Source organism: Coregonus lavaretus (assembly GCF_964263955.1).
Source record: "Coregonus lavaretus genome assembly, chromosome: 9".
NCBI classification, from domain to species: domain Eukaryota; kingdom Metazoa; phylum Chordata; class Actinopteri; order Salmoniformes; family Salmonidae; genus Coregonus; species Coregonus lavaretus.
Genome location: NC_139996.1, coordinates 14086857 through 14106417, shown reverse-complemented (window position 1 = coordinate 14106417; position 19561 = coordinate 14086857). Strand labels below are relative to the sequence as shown.

The following is a 19561-nucleotide window of genomic DNA, read 5'->3' as shown; positions in this document are numbered from 1 at the left end:
CCACTCCTAACGCCTATCTAGACCCAGGTGCCCGGCGCAGACAGTCATCCCAAAGAGCACTTTTTGCCTACACCAGCATCACGCGAGCGGAGAGTGGAGAAAAGCTTTATCCAACGAAGTTTTGCTCTGAAATATTACTTTAGTTAGAATATAAAGTGTGGAAATATTGTGCCACTGGTTGAATCCATCCACTGGCATTCGCTGTCCTTCGTTGTGCCCTGCGTTGTGCGCTGTTCACTAGACTGTGGTGCTGAATTACTGAGCTGCGCTCATCAAGGTCTTGAATGAATGGCTTTGACAGCGCTCAATTATTTCTCAATGCACACTCACAGGAATCTCCGTTCTGCCTACCCACCCCCCACTATTGTCCACGAATTACAGCCCGTCCTATCGTTCTCTGCAGAGCAAGTGATGGAACAAGCAATACAAACACAGACATTGTGGTAAATCAATCTTTCATGGTTTGTTGTTATTAAACGCTCAATCGTGGATATTCAGTGTGATGATTCAGTGTGATGAAGGATACTTTCTGTTAAGTAATGAAGTAGAGCTTTGATCACCTGACACTTTTCAGTCTTTTTGTTATAGTCGACATAATATTTATATTTTCTTTAACCCTCAAGCTAATCGGTTTATATTTTGCTATGATTCATGCTTTCTCCAAAAGTTTCTTCTTTTGAACCCAGTTCGTAATCTATGTAAAATATGTTGGTAACTTATTGCTGTGTTTGAAGCCTCTTGACAAGGCCTTCAATTAAATGTGTGTGTTCTCAATTGATGTACATGTATAAACATGGATAAACCCCCATGACTCTCTGAGTTGCACAGTAATTCCAGCATTGATTTGTCACTTTGTAAAGCTCCATGTCTGACCTCTAGTCACTAAGCTAATTAGGGGAAAAGACAGTAAATGTCAGCTAGTTGGAAAATAAGTAAATGGACAAATAAATGTTTCATGTTCCCTAGCTATTCAACATGTAAGATATCAAAGAAATACCTTTTGTAAAGGTATTAACTTGAAAGATGTCAAAGAAATTTCTCGGAAAATATGCTTTTCATTCTCCAGCCTCTGCTATACGTTTTTTTTATTGTGTTTTTTCCATGAACCGTGGTCTCCTAAAGGCCTACATTCTGCTTGTGCACTCATCTTTATCGATAAACACTGGCTGTGTGTGTGTGTGTGTGTGTGTGTGTGTGTGTGTGTGTGTGTGTGTGCCTGAACATCCTTGGTTATCAGTGCTAACAGCCTTTGTTATCAGTGCTAACAGCCTTGGTTATCGGTGCTAACAGCCTTGGTTATTGGAGCTAACAGCCTTTGTTATCAGTGCTAACAGCCTTGGTTATCAGTGCTAACAGCCTTGGTTATCAGTGCTAACGGCCTTGGTTATCAGTGGTAAGAGTATTGGTTATCAGTGGTAAGAGTATTGGTTATCAGTGCAAACTTGTGGTGCTGATATTAGGGAGTCTCAGCCATGTACATAGGCTGACAGTACGTGGCCTTCATATTGCTGGCCTGCATAGGACAAAGGCAAAGCAGCTAGCGAGGTACTGCTCTGTCAACTGTCATGGGCAGCCTAGCTGTCTGGAGAAGAAGGGGCTTTCTGTATCCATAAGTGTCAAGATACTGTATCTGTCGTTTGAATTGTTTGCCTCCTTCTCAACTGTAATGTGATTTGTGGATTCAAATAAAGTATTTAAAATGTGTGTGTGTGTGTGCAGGTAGAACCCATTTCCACAGAGGGTTCTACATGGAACCCAAAAGTATTTTACCTGGAACCAAAAAAGGTTATCCTAAGGGACAGCCGAAGAACAATTTTGGAACCCTTTTTTCTAAGTGTTCCTGCCGTCGTCTAATGGCGCCGTACTAACATTAAATTCACTGATCATTATGATGTGATTAATCAGAGGTCCCTGGAGCCTTTGGCATGTGCGTTTGTTCATTAGGGAGGATTTACTGAAGGTTTAGCTTCTCCCAGCTGCCTTACAGGAACAAAGGGGATCTGTTCCTCCTCACTGTGGATATGTCAATCAGTTGATGCTGTGATCGAGAAGCTACTCTCAAAGTTCGGCCAAGGTCTTCAAGGTCTTCTGCCATGATGACAACAAACAGCACAAAACACTGATTCAGTGATTCAGTTGATGTTGATAACAGATGTATACACTCTTTGAAAAAAGGGTTCCAAAAGGGTTCTTCGGCTGTCCCCATAGGAGAATCCTTTTTGGTTCCAGGTAGAACCCTTTTTGGTTCCATGTAGAACCCTTTTGGGTTCCATGAGGAACCCTCTGTGGAAATGGTTCTACATGGAACCCAAAAGGGCTCTACCTGGAACAAAAAAGGGTTCTACAAAGGGTTCTCCTATGGGGACAGCCGAAGAAAGCCTTTTAGGAGTGTAAGAAGTGGATAGGGTTTTTGATGATCAGACCAAAGAGATGAGATGAGATGAGAGCTTAGTCCAAAACAAGGCAGCCTTTTAAACTCTTGGCATTTGGGTTCAGGAAGTGAGTGAAAGAAAAGACAAGCTTCATTGGTATGTAGAATATATACAGAGTAGTCTCACTGGTGCCTTGTCCTCGGAATCGTCGGCTGTTTACTGATAGACTGCGATGGTAGTGGATACAAACACCTGTATCTCCATCTGGAAATAACTTGAGATTCTTTATATTGTACTTTTTATGAGCAATTTGGACTGTACATTTGAAAGACTATTTAGATTTCTCCATACCCAGCTGTTTATTGTTCACACCAATAGTACAGCTGCCGAGCAGCAACAGTTGTGGCTACATGCTGAGGGGAAAAAGTGAATGGCTTTTCCATTCCCCATATCTGAGTCTGCTTGCTTGTCGTCTATGGCAACTAACAGACTGAAAAAAAACGACCTGTAGCTCTTGTCCAGTCTCCTTGTTGCGCTCAAATAAACAATGTATGTCTCTCAGAGGCAGTAGACATCAGAGGGAGAATAAAGCATTAGACATACATGGTGATTGCTCCTCTCTCATTATGGAATGAAGACTAATGTATGCTCTCACTAACTGTAAGTCGCTCTGGATAAGAGCGTCTGCTAAATGACTAAAATGTAAATGTAATGAGAGAGGCCTCTCTATGTCTCTGCCCCCACTGCCACCAGTAGCGCGTATTCATGGCTGCCAAGGGAAGCCAGGCTTTATAAAAAAAATTAAATAAAACAATTAAAACCATATACATAATTTATATTTCTTCTCTCTGTGTTTCATAACTTTCCTTCAATTCGCAAGAGACTGAATGTGTCTCATCGGAGAAAGCATCCGGCGAGCGAAACAGCACCCCTCTGTCTCTGTATGCGTAGGCCATCTATCGGATGCTGTCTGGTCCAAAATAGTATGACATACTATCAAATCACATAGACTAAGCATAGGTGATTTGATGATGCTGAAATGTTGACGTTGAAGTGGTGCTGGAATAGCGGTTACTCTCATTGGTTCTAAATCAATAGTTGTTTAGTGGTCTGGAAATGTCGGAAACATTAACTTGCTTGACCATGCTGTAGGTCATATTACTGGTTGTTACATGCAATATGCTTTGTGGACTTCACCGGACAGATGTTGCTCTCCGGTTTTGTGATGAAACAAAGGTGTGGTTTAATTTATTCTGCCACTGTGTCTTCTTATTGTCTTGGCCTTAGGCCTATATATTACGTTGGCAAGGCATATGAACTAACAGGTTATAGAGCAAACAATGCAATTATCACAACACATAGGTTGTAAATTGCTTTTCTTCTGGCTTCCCCAGTGATTTTAGCCATGCACTGCTACTGACTGCCACTGAGTCTCACTGTCACAGCATGGTGCCAACTAATTAGACCATACATAGGCAACCAGACATACAGTATAGGAATGAGGCGCCCATCTTGTACAAAAACCATACATTTAAGGGGGGTAATCTGAAATGTAAACAAAACTTAAGGGGTCACCCGGCCACTGATTTGGTTAACAGCTGAGGGATGGGCCTGGAGAAATGTAAACACTCAGATTTATAGACAGAGCTATGGATGCAAAGACTGACAATCAATGAGATCACAATGACAGTTTTAACCATGTTTTGAGGCTATACAATGTTTGTTTACAATGACATAAATTACAAAGAATAGAGTATATTTTGGGTCCGACAGTTTTAACCAAGCTCGTGAGACATCAAGAATCAATGGGTATGTAATTTATTTAAAAGTTAAAAAATAGACACTCAGATTGCCCCTTTAATGGAAAGCTTGTCAACTGCTTGTCAAGGTGCTAGTGCAGAGACTGCATGGGCTCAGATCAATCGAACCTGCACTCCTGTATGTACTGTATACTGAAACATGTTATACTTATTGTAGTATACACAGTACACAGTACTCATCGTTGTCATGATAGGATGTGTTTGCTGGCAGGCAGCAGTTGTACTGACTAAGATACTGCATAAACATTATGGCAGGTTTGATTAAATTTAGCCCAGAGTCCCATTGTGAATATAATGGATCAGAGTTATGGCTGGTTTGGGTCTCTGTTGTACTGATATCGTAGAAGGAGGGAGGAATGAAGGAAGGGTTGGTTTTTACAGGAATCCAGGGGATGTTCCACATAACAACCCTTTGTGGGTCTCTAGAATATTAAGGAGTTCTGTTTACAGGAAGTATGATGATGATTATATGTGCCAAAATGAGTAAAGGTCTATGGTGGGCAATTGGTGGTGTGTGTTCATCAAGTCAGTGTTATCATCACTGAGTAAAGGTAAAGGGGGTTGAATGTTTGAGCAATAAAACACTGTCTGTAACTACATGAACTAAGAGTTACGTATATCAAACTGTAATGTTGCTCATAAGGCTGAGATGTGAGTAATGACATTCATATAGAGGGGAGGACTGATATTCATATACAATACCCGTCAAAAGTTTTAGAACACCTACTCATTCAAGGGTTTTTCTTTATTTTAAAAATGTTCTACATTGTAGAATAATAGTGAAGACATCAAAACTACGAAATAACACATATGGAATCATGTAGTAACCAAAAAAGTGTTAAACAAATCAAAATATTTTATATTTGAGATTCTTCAAATAGCCACCCTTTGGATTGATGACAGCTTTGCACACTCTTGGCATTCTCTAAACCAGCTTCATGAGGTAGTCACCTGGAATGAATTTCAATTAACAGGTGTGCCTTCTTAAAAGTTAATTTGTGGAATTTCTTTCCTTCTTAATGTGTTTGAGCCAATCAGTTGTGTTGTGACAACATAGAGGGGGGGGGGGGGGGGGGGGGAATACAGAAGATAGCCCTATTTGGTAAAAGACCAAGTCCATAATATGGAAAGAACAGCTCAAATAAGCAAAGAGAAACGAAAGTCGATCATTACTTTAAGACATGAAGGTCAGTCAATACGGAACATTTCAAGAACTTTGAAAGTTTTTTTTAAAGTGCAGTCACAAAAAACATCAAGTGCTATGATGAAACTGGCTCTCATGAGGACCACCACAGGAATGGAAGACCCAGAGTTACCTCTGCTGGAGAGGATAAGTTCATTAGAGTTACAAGCCTCAGAAATTGTAGCCCAAATAAATGCTTCAGAGTTCAAGTAACAGACACATCTCAACATCAACTGTTCAGAGGAGACTGTGAATCAGGCCTTCATGGTCGAATTGCTGCAAAGAAACCACTACTAAAGGACACCAATAAGAAGGAGAGACTTGCTTGGGCCAAGAAACATGAGCAATGGACATTAGACCGGTGGAAATGTGTCCTGTCGTCTGGAGTCCAAATTGGAGATCTTTGGTTCCAACCGCCGTGTCTTTGTGAGATGCGTTGTGGGTGAACGGATGATCTCCGCATGTGCATTTCCCACCGTAAAGCATGGAGGAGGAGGTGTTATGGTTTGCTTGTGACACTGTCTGTGATTTATTTATAATTCAAGGCACACTTAACCAGCATGGCTACCACAGCATTCTGCAGCGATAAGACTATCATTTGTTTTCAACAGGACAATGACCCAACACACATCCAGGCTGTGTAAGGGCTATTTGACCAAGAAGGACAGTGATTGCACAGGAGTGCTGCATCAGATGACCTGGCCTCCACAATCCCCCGATCTCAACCAAATTGTGATGGTTTGGGATGAGTCGGACCGCAGAGTGAAAGAAAAGCAGCCAACAAGTGCTCAGCATATGTGGGAACTCCTTCAAGACTGTTGGAAAAGCATTCCAGGTGTAGCTGGTTGAGAGAATGCCAAGAGTGTGCAAAGCTGTCATCAAGGCAAAGGGTGGCTATTTGAAGAATCTCAAATATAAGATATATTTTGATTTGTTTAACACTTTTTTGTTTACTACATGATTCCATATGTGTTATTTCATAGTTTTGATGTATTCACTATTATTCTACAATGTAAAAAAATTGTAAGAATAAAGAAAAACCCTTGAATGAGTAGGTGTGTCCAAACTTTTGACTGGTAGTGTATATATTTCATTTTTTACACATTTTAACCCCTTTTTGGGGTAGGCACAAAACTACCTCCATACTGCCATAATGTTTTAAAGACCGGTACTGGTTACCTTCAGACGAGTCCCATGACACTTGTGGGGGTCGTGGAGCAAAACGGAGAACACCATCGTGAGTGTCTCCCCTTTCCATAAACTGGTCATAATAGTTTATGGTGTTAAGATTTAACATACATTTAGGAGAGAGTACCAGACTTGAACGCAACACTTAACTAGTTGCCTTGAACGCAGCTCCCTACTAACTCAACAAGCACCAGCTGCTACTAACTGCCAATCAGCTTCCACGCCTGTTGCAACAATTTAACTAGTTTCTGTGAACGCAGCTCCTCAACAGCTTCAGCTGCAACTCATTGCTAATCAGCCTCCACCACTGCCACCCTACTTAAACCTGACCAAACTAACATTCCTCATGTGTATATGTCGCGTTGCACAACACTCTGCTTACTAGCCTTATCAAGAGATTGCATCCCTTCTCTCTAGTATGTCTTAGGTTCTTCCAAGGATCTCCTGGGGGGATTGCCATCACCACGGCAGCCTAAGTACCACGGCCTGACGATGATGTCTACCTGAGACTCCAAGCCAAACTCTAGAGTCCACCCCCCCGGATCCTTCATCTGCAGCCTTCGGCTTCATCTGGCCCATTCTCATTCCTCTCCTGAATCCATTCTTTACAGCCCTCTACTTCATCTGGCCCATTCTCATTCCCCTGTTGAATCCTTCTCTCATCTGTTTCCTCAAATATTCTAAACCCATTTCAATGTCTGGTCTTTAAACTCGTGAAGTAGGCCAAACTGTTTGGATGCTACAGATGTTTTGTGAGAAGACCGATTTTTGGGATGTCTCATGGTCTGACAAACACCGCTGTAGCTCGGCCACCTTCCCACCACAGATGCGGAAGGCCGAAATAGGCGGATGCGGTGGATTGAGACGCAGCCCATACAAAAAAAACACATCTCTAGCTTAAACTGATGGATTTTGATGGGGATTTTTTTATTATGTTACTTAGATTGAAGCACCGATGTGCCAATCGACTCTAGGGGGTTTTAATGACCAGAATGGTTGTCAACTGGTGAAATGAAATCTGAATTTAGGTTCTGAGTGCTACAAATTTCACTACACAATGGGTGAAACTGAGAAATGCTGCATAATTCCCCTATTAGTTAAAGCCAGTAATTTGGTCACTGTAACCTGAGAGATTGTCTCTTTGGGCAATTTGCACATTCAAAAAAATCAATGCGGATACTCTTGTATTTTTGCTTTGTTTGACATGGCACTTGAGTAACTGAGCCATGACAATCATTTGTAGTGTGCTGTTTCCCTTCTCTTAACTGTCTCCTACCTAAACCACAATGTGTGGTATTAGAGCAGCACTCTACTGTAGTGTGGTGTGATAGATTCACTGAGCTTTGGGAGTTTGTGTTTTCTCAGTTTCTATTTATAATGTACACGTATACAACCAATTAAGGCAGACTGCATACATCTTTAGCAACAGGACTTGTGTTTCTGAGGCTGTAGGCTAATTATGGACATTGGAGTGTATCAGCATTTGAAAAAAGGAGAACATTTTGGGAACACTATCTGGGAGATGTCATGCATGTCATGTCAATGTAATCAGTTTTCATCCTTGTCAATGATGGTGTTAATTGGGACCATATTCAATGTGCGGGTCTTTGTTCTTTTCAGATGTCATGTCTGCCTTCTGTATACGTCACATTTTGGTGACACAATAAATAGCATTAAAACAATGTTTTGAATGTGTGTTTGTGTATGCTGACATAGACATGGTGACTACTGGTGGAGAACGCAGTAATCCTCCCATGGGGATTGGCTCACCCACACAACCTTTTACACTGACTTTACATATCCATGGCAACTATTTTCCTCTCACAATGGGACCAGAGATTGTGAGAATCCATTGAGAGAATTCCACACATCACAGGGTTAACCACAGGGAAAGGGCATCTTTAATTACTGCAGTGGGCTAAATCAGGGTCACACTGTGTTTCTTGGTAGTCTTAAACAAATCTACTTTGAAATAAAAGTACACACACATGGTTATGAGCTTAAAAAAAGAAGACACCTGTACCATGTCAGATATAGAGTTGAAATGTATTACATTTTGAGTTTGCATCCCATTATTACCATTTATATACTATATATTACAGAAGACTGAAATATAACAAAACCGTTTGACATAGAAACACCGGATTTTAACGTTTTTTTTAATTCTGAACATTCCACCCATGAGGCCACTAGAGAGCGATTTGCTAATTTGACTGCACTATGTCCAATACACTGTATGTCAAGGGGCTATGTACAAACTCCATACTAGCTAATACTCTTAGTGTAGACCCCTACTAATGTCACAATGTCCGCCGAGGCTGCCTCCCCTCCTTGTTCGGGCAGGTTTCGGCGTTCGTCGTCACCGGCTTACTAGCTACTGCCGATCCCATTCTCATCACTCCACTTGTCATGTCTTGTGTTGTCAATCACACACACCTGGTGCTCATTCCCCTAATTAGTATGTGTATAAGTGTTCCCTCTGTTCCCCTTGTCTTTGTGAGTGATTGTTTCATTGTGAGAGCTAGTAGCTCGGTTGAGCTACTCTTCCATTTGTTATTGCCAAGGTGGAATATTTCCCTTGTGATAGTTTAGTTTTGACGCTTGGTGCGTTTGATTTATGTAAACGGAATAAACTCTGGACTTCGGTGTTTTACCTCCTGCGCCTGACTCCTTCATTCACACCTCATCACAACTAATTAATTTACTGACTATGTCCAGTACACTATGTCAAGTGGCTATGTTCAAACTCCACTATGGTGGTGGTGGTTGCTATGGTGGTGGTGGTTGCTATAGTGGCAGTGACTGCTATGGCGGTGGTGACTGCTATGGCGGTGGTGACTGCTATAGCGGTGGTGACTGCTATGGCGGTGGTGACTGCTATGGCGGTGGTGACTGCTATGGTGGTGGTGACTGCTATAGTGGTGGTGACTGCTATGGTAGTGGTGGTTGCAATAGTGGTGGTGACTGCTATGGTGGTGGTGACGGCTATGGTGGTGGTTGCTATAGTGGTGGTGACTGCTATGGTGGTGGTGACTGCTATGGTGGTGGTGGTTGCTATGGTGGTGGTTGCTATAGTGGTGGTGACTGCTATGGTGGTGGTGGTTGCTATGGTGGTGGTTGCTATGGTGGTGGTGACTGCTATAGTGATGGTGACTGCTATAGTGGTGGTGACTGCTATGGTGGTGGTGACTGCTGTTGTCTGTTTTATGACATGGTGGGCTTCTGCCCCAGCTTATACTTAATTCAGCATATCTTCAGAGATCTTCTGTTCAGAGGGTTTCTGAAATGAATGTCCTTGAGCGGATCTACTCTTCACTTATACTGCATGTTTTATGTCTCAACTGTGCTTTTAGGCATGAAATGTGTATTTGGAGTTGGTTCTCACAGGGAATGGAAGTAATTAGTGTTTTATTACATACATAATACAATGCAAAATACAATACATAATACAATACATAATACAATGCAAAATACAATACATAATACAATACATAATGCAATGCAAAATACAATACAAAATACACTGCTCAAAAAAATAAAGGGAACACTAAAATAACACATCCTAGATCTGAATGAATGAAATAATCTTATTAAATACTTTTTCTTTACATAGTTGAATGTGCTGACAACAAAATCACACAAAAAGTATCAATGGAAATCAAATTTAATTTCTGCCCTTTAAAAGTGCATCTCAACAAACAAGATACATGTATTTTTTTTGAATGACAGTCATTAACAAGCATCCTCTGCTAGCTTTCCATCCAGCACACAAAACCTCACATTACCAGGTTATAGTGCTTGCCATCATATATCCCTTTAGTCCAACCCATTAGATCCCATTCAGTGCCTTTGCTGGCCACGGGCTGTGTGCTATCAATTCAGCACACTTTGCCAAGTCAACATATTAAATATTAATGTGTGGGAGGCTGGGGGCCTTAGGGCAGTGAGCTGCTATCTCTCTAGGTAAACAGGAGCATCTGAGGGGCCGGCAGGCCCCAGGCCCCTGGCCTCATCACCATCATTATAGGGATTTAAGTTTCATAAAGGGGAATAGTGAGTAGTAACCCAGCCAAGACATTAATGTGCTGTTATTAGGGAGGAGAGGTAGAGGAGAGACTATGGAGAACAGCTCACTGAGACACTACAGGAAGAGTATAGAGTCAGATAGTTAGCCTTAGACATGAGATAAAGGCACATTCTGCACAGAACAGAACAGAATGGAACAGAACAGAAGAGAATGGAAAATAACAGCGTCGTCCGGGTTTGGCCGGTGTAGGCCGTCATTGTAAATAAGAATTTGTTCTTAACTGACTTGCCTAGTTAAATAAAGGTTTTTAAAAAATAAAAATAAAAATATGAAAGCTGTTGTTCTTTTCTGCATCCAGTGCCCTGTGCCTGAATAAATTGATGGTTGCTGGGGTATAAGTATGAAAAATAAAAAAATCATGTATGCACTCACTAACTAACTGTAAGTCGCTCTGGATAAGAGCGTCTGCTAAATGACTAAAATGTCAATGTAATTAAAAGTTCCAAAACAGGGGCTTTTGTCACTGAATGGGCTTATGTTTAGAGATTTGCATAACTGTCACTAACCCTAGTAACACAAAGGGCTCTATTCAAGCCACATCGCGGAAATTCAGCTTTACAGCGTGATTGAAATTTAAAGGCAATGTTCCAGCTGCATTCACGGAAAATGCTGCTTATGTCGGCTCAATTGGAAATGACTTCTACATTTCTATCGCGGAATCTGTAACGCTTCAGCTTTTGACCTTTTGACCTTTTGAAATGCACAAAGAAAATAAAGAACCGCTTTAGTTGTTGACAACACATATGAAGCCAGGTCTGAATGTAAACAGGAACCAACAAGGCCAGAGTCAGAGTCATCTACATGTCCATGATTTTTGGCAGTGACGTGCAGCCTACCCATAATACAGCCATTATCGCTCTGAAGGCTGAGTGTTTGAAGATGTCTGGAGAACAGGAAGCACCAAGAGCAGTCTTTAATGACACGGGACTCTACACAGGCAGGGCCAGGTGCAAGAGGCAGGCCATTCAGCTGGCTTTGTTAAGGGAAGGAGTGGGGACTATGGGGAGAATGCAGGAGTGATGGAAGACAGGGAGGTGTCATCTTCTAAAAGCCTCTACTCTTATGCAAATAGTAACCTTGTCCCTAGGCTCTTATGCAAATAGTAACCTTGTCCCTAGGCTCATTGCTAGAGTCAGCTGATAGACAAGACTAGGCATAGCAATAAAGACTAGCTCATAGCTGGGGTGTCAGTAGAAAATGGCCCTGGTGATATTTTCAGTGATCTCAGAGCCATAGCTCCAACACCAAAACTTTAAAGCAGGGGTGTCAAACATTATATATGACTAAAACCAAATCGAAACTGTGTAGAAATGATAATGGACCTACTTTCATACAGTTTCTTGACTGTGTCCAGCTCACTAATAATCCCTGAAATTAATGTTAGACAGTCAGGGGCATCGAGAATTTAAAAAATGATGGATAGAGGACTATGTTTTGCAAATTTTGACGGCAAGGAAATATAACCCATTTTCAGTGCTGCCCTCCAGACCTCGTTGAAGACCGAATGCGCCCCCTTGGGCAAAATGAGTTGACACCCCTGCTTAAAGGCTAGATCTGACAGGGAGAAGAAGCCTTACCTGGGAGTGGTACCTGGCGGTACACTGTGGCATTTGCCTGTCATAGAGGAAGAGAGGCAGAAAAGGTCAGGAGACAGAGAGTGGTTGAAAGCCTACCGCCCCCCCCCCAGTCCCCTTCATCCACAGGGTGGTGTACTCTGCCATTTATCACCGTTCGTCTCGGGGGCTGCCTCGCTCAGCCCCCCACCACGGATATTTAATGTCTATCAGCAAGTGTCTCTCCCACAATTCATAGTAAATCTTTCATCATAGTAAATCTTTCATGAGTGTGCAATGTAGGCCTCAGTGTTTGTTACCATGGCTACAGGGGCACGATATAACGCCGGCCATTACGTTTCCAGCCAGTCAATCAACTCAATCGCCATTACAGCTAAGATGAATTTATCAAGATATGCATTGTATGCTTACCTTATTGAAATACAAGTGTGTTCTTCCGCTTTTGAAATTCAAAGAAGGAATACAACTGTTGTATTTTGACATTTAATTGACATTTGACATTGAACCGTACTTTAACAAAGAAAGTATATCTGATATTTGTTCTCTTAAATCTATGACATCCCTGGTAAACCTGTGGCGGAACAGTAACTGAGGTACAGGGCTGATTTGACAGTGGCAGATGAACATTTACAATCAAGGCTCTTTCTCCCCCTGTTGGCTGATCGGGTACAGTGCAGCTGGGAGTTGGCTCATCTCTAAATGCTGAAGTTGTGCAGCCTGGTCTCAGACTAGACGTAACATGGTAAAAGTAAATCCGAAAACACTCAAATTAGTATGAGACTGTATGTTAAGTTCGGCATGGTTGGGGCATATAACGCAAACGTCTAGCAACCCAAAGGTTGCGTGTTCAAATCTCATAAAGAAACAACTTTAGCATTTGAGATAATTTGCAACTTTTCAACTACTTACTACTTGTTAGCTACTTAGCATGTTAGCTAACCCTTCCCCTTTAACATAACTCCTAAAATTAACCCTAACCTTAACCCTAACCTCTGGTCTAGCTAATGTTAGCCAGCTAGCTAACGTTTGCCACCTAGCTAGAATTTGTATCATAACATATATTTTTCAAATTCGTAACATATTGTACGTTTTCTAATTTGTAATATTGTGCATTTTGTAAATTCGTTAAATATTGTACTTTTGGCAAATTCGTAGCATATTGTGCGTGTTGCAAATTCGGAACATTTAATACTAATTGTAATTTGTAACATGTCATACGAAATGTGTAATGGACATTCACAAATTAATACATACCATACGAAATGTAACATATCATAATAAATGAAGCATCTCGGATTATGTAAAGTATATTACGAAATGCTCTGAGACCAGGTTGAGCTGGGAGGTGGCTCATCTCTCTAAACCTGGAGCTGGGAGGTGGCTCATCTCTCTAAACCTGGAGCTGGGAGGTGGCTCATCTCTATAAACCTGGAGCTGGGAGGTGGCTCATCTCTATAAACCTGGAGCAGGGAGGTGGCTCATCTCTTTAAACCTGGAGCTGGGAGGTGGCTCATCTCTATAAACCTGGAGCTGGGAGGTGGCTCATTTCTTTAAACCTGGAGCTGGGAGGTGGCTCATTTCTTTAAACCTGGAACTGGGAGGTGGCTCATCTCTCTGGAGCTGGGAGGTGGCTCATCTCTATAAACCTGGAGCTGGGAGGTGGCTAATTTCTTTAAACCTGGAGCTGGGAGGTGGCTCATCTCTTTAAACCTGGAGCTGGGAGATGGCTCATCTCTATAAACCTGGAGCTGGGAGGTGGCTCATCTCTTTAAACCTGGATCTGGGAGGTGGCTCATCTCTATAAACCTGGAGCTGGGAGGTGGCTCATCTCTATAAACCTGGAGCTGGGAGGTGGCTCATCTCTATACACCTGGAGCTGGGAGGTGGCTCATCTCTATAAACCTGGAGCTGGGAGGTGGCTCATCTCTATACACCTGGAGCTGGGAGGTGGCTCATCTCTATAAACCTGGAGCTGTGAGGTGGCTCATCTCTATAAACCTGGAGCTGGGAGGTGGCTCATTTCTTTAAACCTGGAGCTGGGAGGTGGCTCATCTCTATAAACCTGGAGCTGGGAGGTGGCTCATCTATATAAACCTGGAGCTGGGAGGTGGCTCATTTCTTTGAACCTGGAGCTGGGAGGTGGCTCATTTCTTTAAACCTGGAGCTGGGAGGTGGCTCATTTCTTTAAACCTGGAGCTGGGAGGTGGCTCATCTCTATAAACCTGGAGCTGGGAGGTGGCTCATCTCTATAAACCTGGAGCTGGGAGGTGACTCATCTCTATAAACCTGGAGCTGGGAGGTGGCTCATCTCTATAAACCTGGAGCTGGGAGGTGGCTCATTTCTTTAAACCTGGAGCTGGGAAGTGGCTCATCTCTATAGACCTGGAGCTGGGTACACACTGTCATACTCAATGATTATTTCATTGAGAGCAATATGAAACAATGGCTTCTACAATAATGTAGAAGTGCTTTATGATTGAACTAGGACGTTTTATACACTGCTCAAAATAATAAAGGGAACACTAAAATAACACATCCTAGATCTGAATGAATTAAATAATCTTATTAAATACTTTTTTCTTTACATAGTTGAATGTGCTAACAACAAAATCACACAAAAATTATCAATGGAAATCAAATTTATCAACCCATGGAGGTCTGGATTTGGAGTCACCCTCAAAATTAAAGTGGAAAACCACACTACAGGCTGATCCAACTTTGATGTAATGTCCTTAAAACAAGTCAAAATGAGGCTCAGTAGTGTGTGTGGCATCCACGTGCCTGTATGACCTCCCTACAACGCCTGGGCATGCTCCTAATGAGGTGGCGGATGGTCTCCTGAGGGATCTCCTCCCAGACCTGGACTAAAGCATCCGCCAACTCCTGGACAGTCTGTGGTGCAACGTGGCGTTGGTGGATGGAGCGAGACATGATGTCCCAGATGTGCTCAATTGGATTCAGGACTGGGGAACGGGCGGGCCAGTCCATAGCATCAATGCCTTCCTCTTGCAGGAACTGCTGACACACTCCAGCCACATGAGGTCTAGCATTGTCTTGCAGTAGGAGGAACCCAGGGCCAACCGCACCAGCATATGGTCTCACAAGGGGTCTGAGGATCTCATCTCGGTACCTAATGGCAGTCAGGCTACCTCTGGCGAGCACATGGAGGGCTGTGCGGCCCCCCAAAGAAATGCCACCCCACACCATGACTGACCCACCGCCAAACCGGTCATGCTGGAGGATGTTGCAGGCAGCAGAACGTTCTCCACGGTGTCTCCAGACTCTGTCACGTCTGTCACATGTGCTCAGTGTGAACCTGCTTTCATCTGTGAAGAGCACAGGGCGCCAGTGGTGAATTTGTCAATCTTGGTGTTCTCTGGCAAATGCCAAACGTCCTGCACGGTGTTGGGCTGTAAGCACAACCCCCACCTGTGGACGTCGGGCCCTCATACCACCCTCATGGAGTCTGTTTCTGACCGTTTGAGCAGACACATGCACATTTGTGGCCTGCTGGAGGTCATTTTGCAGGGCTCTGGCAGTGCTCCTCCTGCTCCTCCTTGCACAAAGGCGGAGGTAGCAGTCCTGCTGCTGGGTTGTTGCCCTCCTACGGCCTCCTCCATGTCTCCTGATGTACTGGCCTGTCTCCTGGTAGCGCCTCCATGCTCTGGACACTACGCTGACAGACACAGCAAACCTTCTTGCCACAGCTCGCATTGATGTGCCATCCTGGATGAGCTGCACTACCTGAGCCACTTGTGTGGGTTGTAGACTCCGTCTCATGCTACCACTAGAGTGGATGCACCGCCAGCATTCAAAAGTGACCAAAACATCAGCCAGGAAGCATAGGAACTGAGAAGTGGTCTGTGGTCACGACCTGCAAAACCAGTCCTTTATTGGGGGTGTCTTGCTAATTGCCTATAATTTCCACCTGTTGTCTATTCCATTTGCACAACAGCATGTGAAATTTATTGTCAATCAGTGTTGCTTCCTAAGTGGACAGTTTGATTTCACAGAAGTGTGATTGACTTGGAGTTACATTGTGTTGTTTAAGTGTTCCCTTTATTTTTTTGAGCAGTGTACAAGTGGCCAAATCATTGGACAGGCCAAAACAGTACATGCTCTGTCTATAGAAACGGTGGGAAATTAGCAAAAAGACATTCACAAAATGATTTCTCACGTTTCCTTTTATGGTAAAGGTGATTTATTCCAAAATAGTCATATGGTGTAGAGGCAAAAGAAGAAAGAGAGAAGAGAGGACTGATTAAAATAACAGAGAGAACATCTAAATATGACTTTTGCAAGAGTCTTGGTTGACGTTCTTATCAAAATACAACGACAAAAAGAAACAAAATATGTAATGATGCACACGAGCTGCGCCCTCTCAACGAGGCATGTTTAAGACTCTACATGTATTACAATGGAATAAAAAGTCACAACAGATTCTTGTCTTGAAAATAATAATGTATTGAGGCATACAAAAACCTAGAATGAATGTTCACCTGTGCTTTGTCTTGGAATATAATTGTCAAATTAACAAACTAAACACAAGATACAATATATATAAATTACTTGGTTGGTATTTTCATTCAATAACGTTTCAACACAATCAACAATGATTTTCCCAAAAAGTCTTACCGTGTATACGTAGCTACTTTGTACAACCTGTATGGAGTATTGTGGTTCAACCAGCAGGGTTACTATGCTCAAATCAACTGGACACTGACGTTTGGAGACCTGCTTTAATGATACATGAATATTGGAGTGAAACTCAACTCTCTGACCCGGATAAAGAAATTGGGGGCAGGAAAAATGCCAAATGCATATTCCGTGTGATGCCCTAGACTGGAGGCCTGGACTGAAGTGGCTCTTTCTAAGATCTGCAAGTGCCCTTTTAAACATGGTTATTATCATAATTTGAGCACATTTTGAAGCCTAGGGCCACTACCAGTGAAGTCTTCTGACTGAGAAACGTTAGACATGCAAGAGTGAAAGAGTGTTGTCAGTGCTAACTAGTAAAGCCAATACAACTGTAGTATAAAGACAAAAATAACATTGTAAAAAAACGTGTTTTGTGTGTGATTGTGAAGTTGTGGTATACTGTATAGTGTTGGTTACATAGTAATACATTGGCCTGCTGAGTGAGGAGGCTACTATAAGACTAATGACTGACGCTGGTCTCGTCCTCAGCCCAGTGATCCACAGTAATGGAGTCTCTGGAGAATCTCTCATCTCCCTCCAACACACAGGTGCTGTATCCATCACACTGACTGCCAACCCAGGCTAAATCAACACTGACAGTCTGCATCTCCTTCCTCCCCCAGCCCTAACAAAGAGAAACACAGATAGACAGCAGAGCCCCCTAGCAGGGCTGGACATTACAGGCACGGATCTCCTTCTTGTCCTTGCAGCTGGTGATCTGTGTGGGGGCACTCTTGGCTCTCTTCTTCAAAGCCATGAAGCGCTCCTGAATCCCCCCGCCGCAGTGCTTGGTACAGTCCGTCCAACTGGACCAGGGCCTCATCTTGCAACCTGTGGGAACAAGTCAATGAGATGAGAGAGCGGGATTTCCAACCTGGTCTCAGAGCATTTTGTATTATTCTGTTTGTAAATCCAAGAAACTCCATTTCGTATGATATGCTACGAATTACAAATCGTATTACATGTTACAATTTTGCAATCCGTATGATTTTTACAAACTCTAGCTAGCTCGATAACGTTAGCTAGGCTAGGGATTAGGGTTAGGGGTTAGGGTTAAGTTTAGGAGTTAGGTTAAATGGTTAAGGTAAGGGTTAGCTAACATGCTAAGTATTTGCAAAGTAGCTAAAAAGTAGTAAGTAGTTGAAATGTTGCTAATTAGCTGAAATGCTGAAGTTGTCTGTGATGCGATTGGAATTCTCAACCTTTGGGTTACTAGACTTCCGTGTTATATGCCTACCCATCTACCCCGACCAACCACCCTCCTTTTGTTTTTGCCTTAATTAACCAACTGTCTTATGTAACCATAACAAATGTAACATAACATACTAAATGGAGTGTCTCAGATTTACATACAGAATAATACAAAATGGCCGAGACCAGGTTGGGGTTTAAGGTGGCTTTCCTTAGTTAGTCAAATCAATCATGCACCAAATATCTTACTTGATTATGACATTAATTGATGTGAGCAAGCACAAGTGAGACATATCAAATGTGCAATGTTCAAGCCTTAATTTCATGACCAATCATTCTTAGCCTTACATTAGACTGAACAATCATCCATGCTCCAGAGAGCATGGAGTCCCGGTCCGCTCCCCACCGCCCTTTATTACTGATGATGAATGGTGGGTGGTGTGGGTTGTGGTGGTGGAGGGGGGTTATGCTGCCCCAGACAGATCTGTGGGGGTATTTGTCACCGTCACCAGCTCATTAGTCCCAGGTTAAAGAAGCCTGTCTCTATGGGGATGCAACAGTACAAAGCCCACCCTGACTGCTCTGCTTCTACCTGTGGGAGCAATCAGGACGGCCATCTGTGAGCAGGCCCAGTCACTTTATCAACCTGACAGGGCTGATCAGCACTGAGTGTAGCCACTCTAACACAGCCAGGCAGGGAGGGAGAGGGGGAGGGAGGAAGCATTGATCCTCTCAGGACTTGGGCAGGTGGATTAAGAGTGGGCTGCATGGGACATTTGACCTTTTGACCTGAGGAATGTCCGTGCTGAGCTAAAGGGTAGAGCTGCCACTTTCAAGGAGCGGGACTCTAACCCGGACGCTTATAAGAAATCCCGCTATGCCTTCAGACAAACCATCAAACAGGCAAAGCGTATGTTACGAACCCCGTGGCTTTAAAAGTCTAGGGTGGATGGAAAAGAGGCCCGTAACATAACTCATGCAAATTAGGCTATTGCCAAGGAACAGTGAGAACAGAATACGCCAACAACAAAATGTTTATTATAAAAACACACAGTAAATGGTTTGGGAAAAAGGGGCTGAGCTGGACCCAAGGAATGAAACAATAAAGTCAAAACCCCCTAAACTGATCTTGCCTGCCTCAAGAACTACTAAGCTTACTGCTAACCATACAAAATACAGTGGGTGGTCCGCTCAGGTCTAACTGGTGTGTTTAGACAAGGTTTCCTACGGGTAGTGTATGCCCAAGGGCGACTTGCTAAATCCCCCTTTTCCCAGGCACAAACAAACAATATAGGTACCATACGGACTAAACAATTAACGAGTGCGTACACAAAAACAAGACACCACCGTATACATACTCACAAACAAAAAGAGTCTCTGTCAGCAAACACAACTGACTAGCTTTTAAAACAAGGGGATGTGTGATATGATTGGGTAAGAAAACAGAA

General features: G+C 42.9%; 1 protein-coding gene across 1 annotated transcript in view; it reads right to left on the bottom strand.

Moving 5' to 3' along the window:
- Nucleotides 1–16396: 16396 nt before the first annotated feature.
- The window catches only part of spon1b (spondin 1b), a 107784-nt gene continuing 104619 nt past the window's right edge, over nucleotides 16397–19561 (bottom strand). The window contains exon 16 of the mRNA XM_084168953.1: nucleotides 16397–17753. Within this exon, the coding sequence (XP_084025079.1) occupies nucleotides 17584–17753 (170 nt within the window). The 3' untranslated portion in view covers nucleotides 16397–17583. The remainder of the gene's footprint in view (nucleotides 17754–19561) is intronic.